This window comes from Pterocles gutturalis, unplaced genomic scaffold, assembly GCF_000699245.1.
Source record: "Pterocles gutturalis isolate BGI_N339 unplaced genomic scaffold, ASM69924v1 scaffold16622, whole genome shotgun sequence".
Taxonomy (NCBI): Eukaryota; Metazoa; Chordata; class Aves; order Pterocliformes; family Pteroclidae; genus Pterocles; species Pterocles gutturalis.
This window is the reverse complement of record NW_010113107.1, coordinates 60,213-77,186: the sequence shown is the minus strand read 5'-3', so window position 1 is coordinate 77,186 and position 16,974 is coordinate 60,213. Positions and strand designations below refer to the sequence as shown.

Genomic DNA, 16,974 nt, shown 5'->3' with positions numbered 1-16,974 from the left:
TTCCATCAGAAAAACGTGTTATTCCTTTCTTCATCAGTGAAAGTAAGGGATTTCACCAAATAAATGTCTAGATCTTTAGAGATCCTAGTTCTGAATTTTTGGAAATCAGTTTTCAAAGTAATATCTCAAATCAGAGCCTTTATGATATCACCGCTTTTTACGTATCTACCTTTATAATCTATACGCACAGTGCAAAATTATGTGGGATGCTTATGTAGTCAGGAAAATGCTTTCTTGGGCTGTTTTTATTTATACGAATATTTAAAACTAGAGCTGCAAAATAAGATCTAAACCATTTAGTGATGGACTGCCTTTGTAAACAGCATACCTTTTGGTTGCCCTGACACACTGCACAGCTCTTCTCCTCCCAGAATGACTTTGTCCAGCTCCTTAGCCGTAGTTAGAGAAGTTCATTGGAGGAATATGTTCCTTAGAGATTCTCCTGATTTCTGAGGCTCTTCCTCTTGGTTAAAGGTGGCTCAACAAGCTGGGCAGTTACCAAGTAAAGCAGCCCGCTGCACTCACGAGACTGTTTCATTCCTGGTGCCACCTGTTGGGGTCAGGGACCAAGATCAGGTGAGTTTCAAATTCTTATTGTGGCAAATGGCTCTTTAAAAGAATTTGTAAGAGAGAGGGGAAATGAATCTCAGGGGAAGGAATTATGAACCTTCAACCACTCTTGAACTAGCACATTCTTCTGGAACATTTCACACTAAGAGATGCTCATGATAAGGAAGGAGGTAGGGATGTCATGTCGGATGTTTTGACTTTAAAATCAGAGTCTGAGAATGTTAGCAAGGGATACCGGTGTGAGGTTTTTGGGTTGTTAGGGTTGTCTTTTTTGATTTTTTCCTTTCTGTTGTTGTTGTTGTTGTTTTTTAATAACTAGCTAATTCTGAAGTCCCAAAAGGTTTAGATCTTACTTTGCAGTCCCCAAAAAAATGTTTGGGCAGAAAACTCTAGAGTGATGTAATAAAAAATAATATGAGTCACATGTCTGCTGTGGAAACCTGGGATCAGAGGAGTAAAATAACAATTCTCTGTTCAGGGAGCACTTTGGAAAAGAAAGGCGGCAAGGAGTTTGTGGAAGCTGTCGTTGAACTTCGCAAAAAGAACGGGCCGTTGGACATAGCTGGAGGTGAGGTTCTGCGCTTTGGAAACCTGTGAACAAAACACTGCAGGCGCTGGCTTCGCTCTCTGCAGTGGTCTTCATCGCAGTCAGCCAGCCAAGCTCCTTCCAGTACAATGCTTGGGTTCATGCTGTCTGCAGACTGCTTTTATGGGTTACATGATCTTTGTGTTCTCCAAAGTTAAAATACACACGTTGCATCTTAAGTAACCTTTCCCAAAGGTCTGGGAAATGGCGTAGTGATGTAATCTTACACGTAAAATCGGTCTATTCACAGGTACATGTGTACACAATGAATGTTGGTTGTTAAGGGCACAGTTCAGAAAAGCAATTAATTAGTTGCTTATTTTTCAGAACAGTTGAGTCCAACTCTGTTAAACATCTGCTTTGCTGAAGTGCCGCTGACTTTCACTGAACTTAAGCACGTGCTTAAAGTTAAGCATCAGCTTGGGGACTTTCTTTAATCAGTGCCAAAATCATCACTATAAAAGCTTACGACTTCTTGATGCCTAGTTATCAAAATTTATGTAATATCTGAGAAAAATCTACTATGTGAGTAATAGTGGTTTGGTAATGACGATATATAATTTTACACCATCTGTGAAATTGCTGATACGTGTTGTTCATATAGAAGGCTGATTCTGCCATCTGTGTTTATGCTATAAAAATAAATACAATGTGCACAGTTTTGTAAACGAATTCTGACTAAAGCTGAAAAAGAGATGTAAGACTTCAGCTCAGACAGGAAAAATTACAACTGTTTACTTCTAGTGCTTAATATGTGGGGCTTTTTTCCTTGCCTTTGAAAATTTTTAATAATTTTTTCTTGGAATTGCTGTTCTGCAAAAATATGTAGAATCAATTTTTTTTTTTTTTTTTTTTTTTTGCATTCTTTATCAGCCCAGACCAAACTGCTTACAAATAGATTGCAAGTTGGAGAGAAAAGATGTTTTTCTCGAGCATCAGTGTACCCGTCAGTTCTGAGGGCTGCTTGGCAGTCTTACCTGGTGGGGAGCTCTACCCTACACTGGGAGAAACTGATTGTTAGGGGCTTGTTGGAGGACTCTAGAGAAGAATTGGTGCACACCAATTTCTCAGTCATACGGACATCCAGTTTTCAGGTTTCTGAATTATATGGGTATCCCTTTCGTCTACCAATAACCAGGATCCTACCTGGAATATAATTGTAACTAGCACAGAGTGTGTCTGTGGTTCTGTCTGTCTTTTTCTAGAGCAAAAGCATAACTTATTTCCCCTTTCAGAGCATTTGCATTTGAGGTAAGGGACAGCTGCTCTTGGTAATTAACAAGTTGTCCTCAACAGAATCCTAATGAGTTAATTAACGACTACCCTACAAAACACTTCCTGAGAAATATTGAAGTTAGTGGTGTGTGTCAATACAGTATTTTATTCGTTCAGGATGAAGATATTATCCACATTTCACATCTGACTAGAGATATGTCAGCTGCTTTTAATAGATTTTTCTTGGATTTATGATGTATACTGAATCTGCCAACCTTTTAGTTGCACATTATGACAAATTAGCATTCCCTAACACTGAGGCTATTCGATATGTCGAGAATCTACAAACCCGTAAGAACATAAATGCTTGTGCTTCCGTTGTCCTTCAAAATGTACTCTTCTAATTAACCTCTGGTCAGAATGCCATACGATAAAGTCTATTTTCTCTTTCCTGCAGCAGCTCCAGGATAGCATCCATGTGTGATCATTGTGCTCCAGGAGTTATTTCCAGTATACTTAAATAGCAAAATGCCTCAGAAACATTCCAGAATGGAGTAGAGGATTTCTGGCCTCTAAGCACTTTTACAAACCTGATTTTTTTTTTACTTACTGGTATTTTTACTATTGTTTTTGAAGACATAAGCTGCCATTTTATACCTACACTTTTGTGGCCACCTATGATTATATCCCAAAGCGTGTGTGTTAAGGGGGCTGGCTCCTTGTGAAGGCTCAGCATACGCTCTTGTGAGATTTTGACAGGGTGTTTTTCTGCTCTTTTTTTTTTTTTTTTTTTTTTTTTAACAAACCAAACTTACAAGTTTTTAATTGCAGTCATAGACCTGCGAGTTCAGAAATGGCAGCGATGCTCTTACCCTGTTTCCTGGCAGGCAGAGCACCATCTGGTGTTGCTCTGTGATGGGAAGTGGTGAACCCAGAATGTGTTCTCCTGCTGAGAGGAGCCTCTCCTCTGGAGAATCCCTGGCTGTCAGGAGTTTGTAGGCAGTCTGTGCTGCATCCTCTTAGTGCCCACACGTCTGTGGTGGTATCGTGGTGATAATATAGGATTAGCATGGTAAAAATTCTTCTTAATTTCTTTGTACATAAAAGGCGTTGCCTGTTGGTATATAAGCAGCGTGAATCAAACATTGTCCATCTGTAAATGCATCCTCTCCAACCGTCTGTCAAGAACGTGATGAAAGAGATGAACTAAAACCAGCATTAAGTGGTCTTGGATGACCCATACCCAAAAAAAACTCAAATAAGACTAGGCCTAAAGGCTTGAAATCACACAAAATGTCTTCTTTACAGTTACTGAGAAACAAAGGCCAGGTAGGATGAGGCTTTGAGCAATCTGGGCTAGTGGGAGGTGTCCCTGCCCATGGCAGGGGGATTGGAACTGGATGATCTTTAAGGTCCTTTCCAACCCAAACCATTCTATGTTTATAGAATAAAGCTGGAAATAAAGCAAAAATCTTAATTCACCTCTTTTCCAGCCTTCCTTAACAGTTTGTGGAGTACTAATAGCTCTGAACTGGTCCAGTTTGGGCTGCAGTGTGGTCAGAAGTTTGCTAAACAGATTGTATTTAGCAGATGTAGCTGAAGGTCACACAAGTCGTAACTCTGTGTGACTGTCTAGCATCCCAGTATTTACTGTAGCTCTGCAATAAACCAAACCAAAGCAAGATCATCTCTTGAACGGCTTTACGTTCTAACAGATCACTGCCTTTCTCCTTACGCGTTACGCAAGTTTGTACAATCCCCAATATAAATGTGTTCCCTTTGATGTCAGCCATGGATTCTTGCTCTCTCTAAAATAAGCTCGATTATGGCTACGATTTATAAATTACCACAGCAAAGTGCAGCTGGAAATGGAAAATACAAAGTCTCTGTAATCATGTTGTTATATTTTAAGGCTGGGTGATTTGTAATCTAAAACATTCACGGGGGCTAAAGGAATGTCTCTCAATTGCTATTTTAATCACACATGCACTCTCTTAATCCTGAAGAGAGGAAAGCAATTATGTTTCACTTTTGTTTCTTACTAGCTGTTGTCAGTGCTGGTCATGGATTGCCTGCGAAATTTGTGATCCACTGTAACAGCCCAGGTTGGGGCTCAGACAAATGCGAGGAGCTGCTGGAAAAGACAGTGAAGAACTGCTTGGCTCTGGCTGATGAAAAGAAGCTGAAATCAATTGCGTTTCCTTCAATTGGCTGTGGCAGGTAAGGCTGTTACACAAACTCAGTGCCAAATAGGTCGCGTTTTCTAAGTGCCATCTCATATGTTCCAGTCCTTTCTCGTGTACAAAACCCATTCCTCTAATGCTGACTTTATTCTTGTTTGTTTAAATCAGTTCACTAAATGAAATGTTTCTTCTAGATTTGTTCAAGGTGTGTGTGCAGCCTGAAATATCCTCCTGAATACTGGTTCAAGTTTGGCAGGTCCCATAGTGATCCCTGCAGAATCTTAAGCATGCGAATAGGTTAAAGAGCATAAAAAAAAACTTTTTAAGATAATATTTTTTACACATTATCGATTTATTCAAATAAATTGGGGATGTGAAGGACAACATGAAGAAAAGGGGTCTATTTTACCTAGTTCTAGTGCATGATTAAACTTAGTGCAGTATGTGTTTTAGGATGGCCAGAAGACATGTCTTAGTGTTCGTTTAGTTAGCAAACCTTTATTCTCAGGATTTGCAGAGTCACTTCAAGCTTTCACCCAAAATCTGTAAGCTGAAATCCATGCAGCTTACATCATGGGACTGTTTCAGAAAAAGGCCTTAAAAGCCTTTGCCAAGGTTTTTGAAAGCCAAAGTCTAAAGCTAAGGTACGTTGGCTTTGTACAGGATGCTCAGTGCCTTTCAAAGTTGGATCACGTTCTAAGCACGGACTTTTAATCTGAGGCTCTTGGGCTTGGGGTGGGGAGGGAGGTTTAGAACACTTGGCCCTTAACGATGGCTCAGAATGAAGACCAAGGGCCAACTCTAGGCTGAATTACACAGTTGTGTATTTAATCTGGAACAACTGCCCCTTCTGAATTTGCCGTGAAAGAAGTTGGCTGATATACAGCAAGAATATTCTTCCCGTTGTGCCGTGTTGCAACACCAGATAAATTCCTGCTTTTTCTGTGGGTTAGGGCAGAAAGTGCTATTTGAGCTTTTGGGTGAATGACAATAAAGAAATTTTACTAGGATAATGAATTCAAGCGACTTGCTTCAGACAAAGCTCCAAATAAGGTTAATTTGCATGGATGTCATTTTAAGGAGGTAACACGAGGAAACTTTGTGGAACGGTAGAGAAATAGAGTGGAGGGTTCATACTAACCTGTTGCATTAGCTGTCAGGTTCACAGGCTAGTCAGTATAAAGAGAGGCTCTGAATTGCTCTTTGGGAGAAACTGTGCTCTTCCACAGTCTGTGGAGTGACTATGGAATTGGTTATGTAGGTGCCTGAAGCGAGACTGTGTAAAGTATCTTCCGCAGAGCCCTTTCTTTTCTGGATAGCTCCCAGCGAAGAACCATTCCCAAACCTTGTTGTGAAGTAGTTGATTGGTGTTGGAAGATGATGAAACCCTGAATAATCATGAGATCCACATTCTGTTATGAAATCTGGTTACCGACAGGCAAGGTCTGTGGCTAAGTTCTCAACTTGGCATATGAACGTCGTTCTCACTGGAGCCAGTTGAAGTGGTGCTTTTAAAAGATGGAAAGGGATCAACAGGCCGTGAGAAATACATGAGGTTGTGGATTTTTGCTTTTTTTTTCTTAATTAGAGATATTCAAGCATAAATTAATTTTGGAGAGAACAGAATATATTCTGACAATACCGTTTACTTGTTTTTATGAAGTCAGAAGTGTTAAAAAAAATAAAAGTAAGGCTTTTAAAGACAGCAAATGCCAAAGACACCACATGCATGCAGCTGTTCTAGTACAGACATCTGTCAAGCAGACATCACCCAATAAACCCACATAAACAGTTTCATTCTCTTTTATAGTTGAGGAATGGGATTACATGAGGGCAGTTCAAATAAATCATGGGGGGAAATAAAATAGCATAGTTGTAGTGTTCAGTGGGCCAGATGCTCAGCTCCAGCCAACTTGTGGAAAGCACCAGTTGGGTGCTGTGCAGAGGTGGCTTGGAGTTCGGCCTGGTAGGGCCAGCAGGAGAACAGGGAAAGAAGAGTTAGGGATTGAACATCAAATCATCCTCAGAAGATTTCATTCTGAGGCTCAGACTTTGATCTGAATTGACACTACCTTGGCTAACGTCTCAAGCTGTCTTTTCACAGGAATTTAACTCAGACCAGTAGATTGATGCAAGAGGCTTCTGTTTCTTCTTGCAGCCCACACATGGCCATTGGGTCAGCATCCTACTTCTGATTTTTCTGCTCGCTTTCCTTTCTTTTGAGGCGTGGTCCTAAACAATTTCCTCTACTCAGCTTCCCTGTGTGTGTGCCTCCCTTTGAGCAGGCTGCTCTTCTTCCAGTTGCCCTCTTGTGACCACCTTGCTGCAACACTACCGAAGTGCAAGTTGTATGACTTCGCAGTCCCCTGTGAGCAATTCAGTAATGCTGTATACCCTGATTTTGATGCTGGCCTGCATGACAATTCCTCCTCAGGAGCAAAATTCCTCAAAGATCTGTTCAATATATGCCAGGATACAGCATTCATAAGTAACCAGCTGAGCAGCTGTGGAGGCATGCTGAGCCTGTGTCTTTTTCTCTCTGTAAGATGACGGTAGGAGGCAGTTCCTGTGTCAAAACTATGCTCTCAGTTGATTAAGTTGTCACACAGCTGATTCTCCCTGACCAGCTCATTTGGCTTTGGAAGAGTACAAGGTTTTTTTTCACAATGCTTTTTCCTTTTTCTTCTTTAAAGGAAAAAAAAATGGGCATTTTCAGAAAAGAAGGAAACAGCGTGAGCTCTTCCATGCCATCAATTTTGAAATATCAGAGGTATTATCTTCAGGCTGCGTGTATAATATCACATTACAGGCAGCGCTGCCCCAGAATTGCGCTCAGAGTATATTTTATAGTAGGGTAATGTGCAGTAAGCCATCCATGACACAGGCAGTTTGCTTTCTCATTTTGTGTCTTGCAGCATGTAATGAGAGTACAACAGCATTTTATTATCAGAGTTTGGTGCTTCAGTGAGCAAACATGAAGTGATGTTGCACCTCTTAGTGCCAGAGGTGAATTTAGCCCAGCTTCTCCAAATTGCTGAGGAAACTCCGAGGAGCTCAGCCATCTGGGTAATCTGTAAATTATTAGTAGCGTTGATAGGACACACTTTGTAACAGGGAGTACTGACCGTTGTATATCTGTAAGTACATGTCAGGCGACCAGGTGATGTTCAGCGGGTTCTTTCCAGTTCTGTTTGGGTCCTGCTCATAGCAGAGTGATCGTGTCCCATCACCTTCAGACTGATGAGTGCAACACACTTCCCTGCAGCGTGGGGAGTGCTCACACTTCGGCTAGAGCAAAACCACAGTCTGGGTGGGTAGTGGTGCTTCAGGAGTGATACAGCAGCAAAGCTCAGGCCCCATTCCAAGTAGTTACCAGGTGTAATTTCAGGAGTTTGTCATGACCTGTGAAACTCACAGTGCAGGTCGTGGCTTTGTTCAGACCGTTCTACTTGTGCTTGACCTATTTTAAGATTAGATTAAACTTTCAGACAAGGGCTGGAAGATAGGAATGTAAAAAAGCTTGTAAGAAGCATTCCCATCTTAGACACTGAGCTTTGGAATTCAGTCATGGGCAGTTTTATCATCTGTGAAAGCAGCAAGGTTTGTTCTGTTTGTCTGTGGCTTCTCCAGGAGGCAGGAGCCTTTTCTTTAGGCATTACTAGAGGAATAGAAAGGCCTCTGGTTCTCAGATCTTTCTGGTTGATACCAAGCAGATGTCTATCAAGATATTTTTCTTAGGACTGTACTTAGATTGAATCAGCCTGGTATTAAAAAGCATGTAAGCAGTGTTGGAAGTGTTGCTGAGGTTGGCTTAGAAAAGCCACCAAGTCCGTTAAGTCTGGCCTCAGCCCTGACACAACTGCTTTGGCTTCCCAAGCCCAGTGAAATTACACCAACCCTGTCTGGACAAGGCTCACTGTGACCCTGGAGAGCAGACCTGCTCACCTTTACTCAGCCTGCTTGATTTTTTCTGCCTCATTTGAAATGTAAGGGTGTTGCCAGTGTTGTTTCCACTACCAAGCTACTAGAACTTGGTCTCTTCCTTTACTCTGCAGCAAGGCTGTGCGAGTAACTTCTGTAATTTTGTGCCACATTATTAACCAACAACAGTGGTAAAACCATTTTGTACTTCATGTCTTTTCATGCTTAAATTTCTGTATCAAGTTATCTATCACTTATTATTGTTTTTCTTTAATGGTTGGTTTGCTTTCAGAAGGGGTTTGACTCTGCGACTCTAATGGATGTGCTGCTTTCCTCAACAGTTCGGGCTGTTGGTTTACTTGTCTGTTAAATGAGAGCAATTGCCCCATCGGATATTGCAAGGTTCAGCCCATTAATGTGTGTGGACTCTGTGTTCATATTTTGGGAATGCTTTTCTTCTGTTTGAGCATATCAAGTCTTGCCTAAACAAACAAGTTCGTAACTTCTAATTCAGACTGTAAACACTGGCTTTGTAACTTTATTTACCGTGTGGAAGAGAAAAGCCAGAGCATTCCCTGCAATTTTATACCATCAAAAGCTTGCTCAGCCAGTCTTGATTTTCTTTTTCTTTTTGTCTCTCCTCCTAGAAACGGCTTCCCAAAGCAAACAGCTGCTCAGCTGATCCTGAAAGCCATCTCCAGCTATTTTGTGTCAACAATGTCCTCTTCAATCAAGACAGTGTACTTCGTGCTCTTTGACAGTGAGAGTATAGGGATATACGTGCAGGAAATGGCCAAACTAGATGCCAACTAAGCCTAGAAAGCTACAGTACCAGCCCCCTCTTCTACCCATCGTCCTCCCCAAATCCTTAACTCATTGTGAAGCAGAGCATCCCTTATTTTAAATTTTGCTCCTCTAGGGGGATAAAAGTGGGGTTTTTGTTGGGGTTTTTTTTTGTTTGTTTTGGGGGATTTTTTGTTTGTTTTGTTTTTACTTTCTAAAATGTTTTATGTTGGCACTGATAGTTGGCATTACTGCTGTTAATGCACTGTATACCAGGCATCGTCTGAACTTAGTGTAATCTAGGAGATTTTATAGTTTTATTTTAATGAAGTATGAATTTGAAGCAGAAAGCTGTTAGGAGTATGTAGTCTTTTACTTGTGAAAGAAACAGGCGACCCTATTTTGTAACTGTGTTGTGGTGCTTTATCAATACATCAAGTGGCGTTCCTTTCATTTTTTAAAAGAACAGATGCTATAAACCTAATTTGTGTTTGTTTATTGTCTTAATGATGAATCTGGAAGAAAAAAAATGCAGAAACCCTGTTGTCCTTAATTATATTTGCAATTTTGAAATCGTGTGAATTGATTTAGTAAAATGTTTGAAATGTTGCTCTTGGTGTACTTGAATTAATTTTGCCCTTAGCTGACTTTTCAGAATTTAGAAGATGAAGGCTATGAGAGGGATGGTAAAACAGCAGATCTGAAAGCGTGGTTGGAGGTGCTGGGCCTCTCACCTGTGCTGCCTGGATGCGTGTGTGCCCAGGGGCTCTAGCACTTGGATCTTTTCCCAGTGAGCATTCAGACTTTCCTGTTCAGCTCTTCTGTTCATCATCTGCCTCAATTGGCTGTTTAGTTTCAGAGGGTGAAGCCTTTTAGATCAAGCAAGGCATAGGATATTTTTAACTAGTTCCAGTCATTTAATATTGGCCTGTTTGAAGCTATTTTGTATTTTTTCCAAATATTTATGAGCCTGGTTTGTATTGGTTGCCATATCATGTGCACAGCTGAAATCCATACCAACATAAACCTTTACGGAAGCCACTTGGTTTTGTGCTTTGAGAAAGAAGAGGTTACATGTTCAAAAGCTATTGCATACGAATGCTCGCGCGGAAGAGGAAGCTCTGCCTTTGAAGTCTTTAGCCTACTTTCGAGATAGTAGGCATACGTTTTCCATCGCTGTTGGAAACTTCATTTGCCGCTGAAAGAGTATTTCACGTCCATGCTGGATTGATCCAGAGCAATGCGTGGACCAAATCTGACTGACTTTCAGTAAGCTCAGGAATACCAAGTATTAAAAATGTGTAGCTTAAGCTCCTGCAAGAGTCTGGTTTTTTTGTGTAGAGGTCCAGGTAACTTGCAGCTTTCAAGTAGACTGTTGTAGAGGAACAACAGCAGAAGACAATATTTAAAATAAGGGTTACTCTAAACATGTATACAGTTAATAGGAAAAAAAGACTAAATTAATTTTGTGCCTCTACTAAGCAAGATGTTTGACCATACTATGGGCTCAAAGTTAAAATTTTTAGATGGCCAAAATGCAGCTGGTATCATTCTCCAACGGCAGCAGTTCAAGTGGCAATACGTGAAATAAGGTTCAGCACTCCAGCATGTAACTGAGGTGTGTCACCGCAGTTATAAAACTGAAACCGCACTTCCCACAAGTGTCACGAGGTGGCACCAAAAGGACTGAAAACCAGAAAGCAGCGTGGATGAGCAGGTACCTGAGGAAACACTGGGGATGAGCAGGACCCTGATTTTTTCAGCACAGAAGGGGGTTTTTAACATAGAAGGAATGTGCAGATTACAGCTTTTTTCATTTTTGCACTGTATAATTTATCAAGTCACACTTTTTAAAGTTTCAACATTTTAATGTCAGCAACAGAAGGAAACCCTGTTTGTCCGTGAGTATTTTCAAAGCAGTTAAAAGTACAGCCTCCAATGGCATTGATTAAATCTGTCTTTCACACTGCTACACCATGCTGGGAGGGCTAACTTTTGTCTTTTACCTATAAAACCCCAAAGCAAACTGTATTGTAACTCAAATCACATGGACTTAACTTCTTCCAGCCTCACATCTCATTGCTTTATTCAGCTGCTGGCTCCATAAACAGCTCCGTTGATTTCATTATGATTGCTTGTGATGCCATTTGCTTTGTTCAGATTCAGCTCCTTTGGAAAATAAAGGGCTATGAGCATCTCCCACCTGATGAGATCCTGAGCTCTCAGCACCATGTCCCAGTGTGACCAAGAAGAGTTAAAGGATTTTTTACATTGCCTTGAACAAGGAAACTACAATGCCACAGCCTGAGAGCTTTCACAAGTCTCTGCTCTCATTCTAGCTCCTGACTACGACCTCTCCATCAGTGTTCACCCGCATCTCCCACAGCCTGCAGAATGCTGCTCCGAGGTCCTGACACCCAGCAGGCTGTCGAGAAAGCCAGAGATGCCAGAACAAGCTTGAACTCAGCCACGTGGGGCAGCCCCAGTAGATTATGGCAAATATTCAAGAACCTAAAAAGTAACAGATCAGGTTTCATGTGTAACAAGAAAAACAAGAGAAGAAATTCCCTGCTGACATGCACTGTTGCCAGGACAACATCATTTTGGGAATCTCCCCTAACGTTTTGCTTGTTAGAGCTAAATGTGCAAGCTCCATTTGCAAAAAAATAAATTAATCACACTCTGGAGAGGTCACATATGGAAAAATCTCAGTGAAAGTGCTCTTACAGCTTGCTCGCTTATTGGCAAGTCCATTATGGATCTCACCTGAAAACAACAGGTAAAATAGACATTCTCTCTTTAGCTGTGTCAATACTTTAGAAGGTTAAAAGCGTTTTGTGGCAAACAGCATTTTCAATTCACTGTTTCAAATCCTGCTCCCCACTGCTTTTCTGCTTCTAGTCACCTGACTTTTTCCACGACAGAAAATTCATTGTAATGCTGTCCTTAGGTGCACCAAGCTGTGTCACTGTAGAAGTTCCCTCTGATTTTAGTTCTCGTCCTCCCAAAGCTTCCCTCATTCCAGGTTGTCAGCCTGTAGGATTGCCTCTTTGAATCCTTGTTTCCTGAAGTCCCTTTTTTTAATTCTGAAAAATGGGAGCAACAAACAGCAACATTTATATAACCTTTACTTTTCTAAAACAATTTGGGAAGGGCAGATGATTTGCTGGCAGTACTGCAGATGTGTCTGCTGGATGATTCCAGCTTTAATGGACAGGTCAGACTTTGTCTCACTTTACATGCCACTGAAAGCAGCCCTCCCTACTTCACAATGAAGATTCAGTAACAGATCCTGCTGTGTTTCCTTCAGCTCCTTTCTGGATGTCATCTTTTAGGAAGTTCAGATTTAGCGTTTTAGCAAATTCAGAGCTACACCACCTGCAGAGTTATCGAGGCATCAGTAAAAACAAGGATTGCTCCGCAGCCCTTGCTTTGGGCTTCCCCTGGATATTTTCTCATCAGCATTGAAACTTCTAGGATAATTAAGAAAAAATTATTGTTCAACACTAATAAAATAAGGATTTATTGTTTAAAATCTACTTTTAGATGAATAACTCTGAAACCATCTAGAAACTGACTGTTTTCCAGCTCTTCAGGACATGCCGGCATTCACAGAACTTTACAAGGAGAGGTCTGATGTCTGGTGAGAAAGGTGCATTTCCTCATACAGCTCCATTTAGCCAGTTATTTCCAGGTGATGCTGGATTTCTATTTATTAATGTAGATTTCCAAAGAAATGGCTGCAGCAAGCATCTTTAAGTGGTATTATAACCCCAAATGCCAGGTACAAGACACACAAGACGTGACTTTCCGAGCCCATGGTCAGTTGCTCCTGCACTGCTTTTCCCTGGGTGTTGGTCATTCTTCCCACAGATTAGATTAATTAGCACTCTGATCATCTAGCAAAGGATATCTGTGCTCTGCTGCAAACGGAGGGCATTGCACAGGCTCCCTCTGAACTGTCGCTCTGCAGAAACACGATGTGCAGCACGGTAATGAATGCACTGATGGGACAGCATCGGAACATCTGTTCTCCAGAGATTTGTCATGAACAAATGCTTCCATGTACAAGATTTCATCATAATTATAAAAAGTCATTCAAGGGCCCATTAGGAGCAGCATCAACTTAATTATAAGCATAATATGAAAATCTAAAAAGATGAGTAGTATTAGCTAGACAGAAGAGCTTTTAATAGTTCAGCCTCCAAATGTGCTACGGAAGAGTCAGTAAAATAGCTTTGGGCTTGTACAGGGGTGAGGAAGACTGGAATTCGGCATTTAGAAATGATTTTTTCAGTAAAAAGCAGAGTCAGGAACATTTCCGTTTGTAAACTCCCCCAAAACCAGAGCACATACATCTAATAATCTGAGTGATTAAGAATTCAGAGAATGTACCCCAAAAGGGACGATAACACAGACAAACCAGAGGTACCATACACCTTAGCCAGAAAGTTTTTAGAAAAATACAGCTCCGGTTTTCCAGCATTCATTAACACCAAATTTTTCTGAGCTCCCTTCCCCTTAATCCAAGCTAAAATTGGGGTTTCTAGCCCGAAAACCAGCACTGACAGGAGCTGCAGGTGCCGGGGCACTGGAAGATGAAGTCTGTAGCCTGCGGTAACCAGTTACACACTCCACTCTGCTGGTTTTACCGAGGACAGTAATACCTCAAAGTTGTAACAGCAACTCCGCAGGAGCAGCATAATTGCTAGGGCCGAGGAGTCCAGGTAAGCAGCAGGATTGTATTTATATCCCTGGCACGAAACCCGATGGGAACCGGGCTATCGCACGCCAGCTGAAGTGCTTGAAAATTGCCACCAATTCCTTCCTGCGCTGAGTTCTTCAGAGATTTACTTCATTCCTCCATCAAATCCTACTTAATGCCTCCACAACTCATGTTTAACCATTATCACTGGCAACCCGCTCGTAAATGCTTCTTCCCTGTCAGATTCCACGGACAGGAATCAAGGGGAGATGATGCCGCTGTTTCCTAATACAAAGGCAGGAGCGACAACATTTCGCAGCGCAGCCTATGAAATCCCAACTCTTCCCCACTTTTTCACCAGCCTGGTTAAATGGTAGAAATTTGATCTTTTTGTACCTTGAGATGACTAGCCTTCTTAGGCTTAGGAGAATAAATTAAAGTTGAGCCAAAGTATGCCTCAGCTGCAGCGATGGGCAGATTGATTTGCTTTCCATCTGGGAGATTAAATTCCACTGCCAAAAAAAAAAAATGGCACCAGCGTAATTAGCTGTCAGTCAAGTTGCAAAGAGACAGACTATGTGGGATAATTGAAAGCCTTGCAGCTTCTCATTACATACTACAGTAGCCCCATTTGCAAATTTCCACCTTGAGGAGGTTCTTCCGAACATGGTCAGGATTGCACTTATTCCTCCTGGCGCATTCTTCTGAAGTGAAACAGGAGCGTTGTGCACGGACGGATTAATTTTAAGCAACATTCGCTTAACCTAAGTTGCTTATAATATATTTGTCAACAGCCCCTGACAGCTCCACTAGGCTTTAATTGCGAGCAAATCCAAACAGCTAGAACAAAATGGTAAGTCTTCAACTCCGGTTGTGCCCAGGGGACACCTTCATAGGCACAGAAATCACCCCCTGCCTTTTTTTTTTTTCTTTTCTTTTCTTCACTATCCCTCCCTCATGAATTCTCTTATTCCACAAATTGTAATTCATAATGAGCCTATCAGTATGCGATATTACAAACATGTTTCATAAAATAATCAACTTTTTTTTTTCCCTGCCCCATGCTTGAACACATGCCGAGCGTACAGGGAAGTTTAGAGGAGACAAGCAGCTCTGATGCTCAGCCCAAGCCTTGCTGAAGGCTGTGGGGTTATCTTGGCAATGGGGCAGGGGGCAAAAAGGGTCCTCAGAGTAAAATGCATTCCAGCTTTCACCCTAAAACCAGATTTTTCTTCTGCGTGTAACAGGAGCCAGCACTGACTGCAGCCTTCTTTTAGGGTGGGATGTACTTTCTGTCGCTCTTCCCCAAAAACTTACTCACCAATAAACCCAAGAGAATCAGGTCCATCACACTCGCCAGTTCCCCAGGTTTTAACAAGAAAATTACTGCAGCTCTGGCTGAACACCTCGGCCACCCTTCCCTCCCCAGGGAGGAGGCAACAGCACCTCTGGCCTCTCAGCTGGGCATCATCTGATTGCATCTGGACTAATTGTGCCCTCCTGTACCAGACGTGGGAGGGATGGGGGAGAAGTTGTGGGCTTCAGCAGCTTTAAAGTTCTCTAAACAAGAAAAATTATTGGTTCCCACAGAAGAGGGAGCTAGTGTCACAGCTCTGACCCCTCCGAGCTAATAAAGCCCAGCCTAATGCACACATAACTCTTCTTAAACCAGAGCTTTCGGTATAAAGTGTCATTTGTGTTCACCTTTAAGAGTACCGCAAACATGAGCCCTCTTACAGGCACAGGTCTGCCTCTTGCCTCCCTGCAGCACTTCCACCAAACTGGGAGTGTTTCCAGTCCTGCTGGTACTCACTGGTGCAAACTGGGAGGCAAACTGGGAGCAGAACAGGTGGTTCACAAAATGACTAAAGCCAAAGTAACTAGCCAGGTGCTGTGATGTGGTGGAAGAGTGGCTTGACACAGAAGAGCAAGATAGAAACAGCAGAAAATGGTGTGAAACTATTTCTGATTATTCAGGCTCCATCGGAAATATAAACACGTCAATCTACTCCTGTGTCCAGAGGGAGCGAGTCGGGATTTAGTACGCAGCCAGGTCTCACGCTGGCTTATCCTCATGGATGTCAGGAAAGGGAAAATTGCCCCTCTTGTCTGTGCACAATGCCCCTTTATGATTTATTAGACAGCCCTCCTTTTTTTGCCTCAATTACACACTTCAAAAGGAGGTGGAAATGGGAAATTCCTAGCCCTAATACTAAATGCATGTAGTCAATAAAAAAAAAGAAAAAATGCTGAAAAAAATTTTAAAGGGAGGGTGCCTAAGTTATTGCAGCCCTTGGGAGCATTAATGTATGTGCCAACAAGTTACTGTATGTGGCTTTAACATGCTTATTTATTCTGCTGTGCAATAAAACTGTCTTAAAGAGTGCCAAAACCTGTTTGCCATGGCAACCCCTCATCACACATGTGTTCCAGTAGTACTTACAAGCACCTTCTTAAAGAGAAATACACAGCAGGATGAATGGCTTGTGACCTTCGGGGCATTTTACAAAGTTTTAAGCACCCAAGTAAATATTACTTTGGACTGAAATATTTCTTCCAGGTATTTTTTTTTTCTTTTTGAGTAACTCTTGAAGCAGAGAAGCAAAGCCTGTTCCTTGCTCCCTTCTCTCCAAGCAGAGCTCTAATGACCTGAACAAAGCACAGAGCCTGATTTGTACCTGGCGGGTCTCAGGTGTTGCCAGCTGGCCGGGGAAGCAGGGTAGGAATCAGCTGGTCTTCTAGAGTTTCAAGTGCACTGCAGCTGTTCCTGGTCTAATTAGTCATCCTTTGTAGTGGCACAAGAAGAGAGATGTTTTCTCTCCTCCTGTCCACACTAGATGTTTGCTCAGTCTAGCCATGGGCCTTTAAACCCAAGTGTGCATGTGTCCATAATAAAGCCACATGATGCTGATGTTGCACTTACCTGCTCTGCAAGTGCCCAGCCCAGAACAGGGTTTGATTCTGGGTTCTTTTTGGCACTTAATTTACTGCTGTGCCTTAATGAAACTGGA

At 41.9% G+C, this 16,974-nt stretch overlaps 1 protein-coding gene across 7 annotated transcripts in view; it reads left to right on the top strand.

Annotated features, from left to right (window-relative positions):
- The window catches only part of LOC104462414 (core histone macro-H2A.1), a 37,704-nt gene extending 27,837 nt beyond the window's left edge, over positions 1-9,867 (top strand). For 6 of the 7 annotated variants that reach the window (XM_010074341.1, XM_010074338.1, XM_010074342.1 and 3 more), the window contains 3 exons: positions 1,049-1,138; positions 4,417-4,591; positions 9,123-9,867. In XM_010074341.1, coding sequence (XP_010072643.1) covers positions 1,049-1,138; positions 4,417-4,591; positions 9,123-9,288 — 431 coding nt within the window. In that variant the 3' untranslated portion in view covers positions 9,289-9,867. Of the gene's footprint in view, positions 1-1,048; positions 1,139-4,416; positions 4,592-9,122 lie in introns of those variants that run through there. The other variant, XM_010074344.1, reaches the window with a different exon arrangement.
- The last annotated feature ends 7,107 nt before the right edge of the window (positions 9,868-16,974 follow it).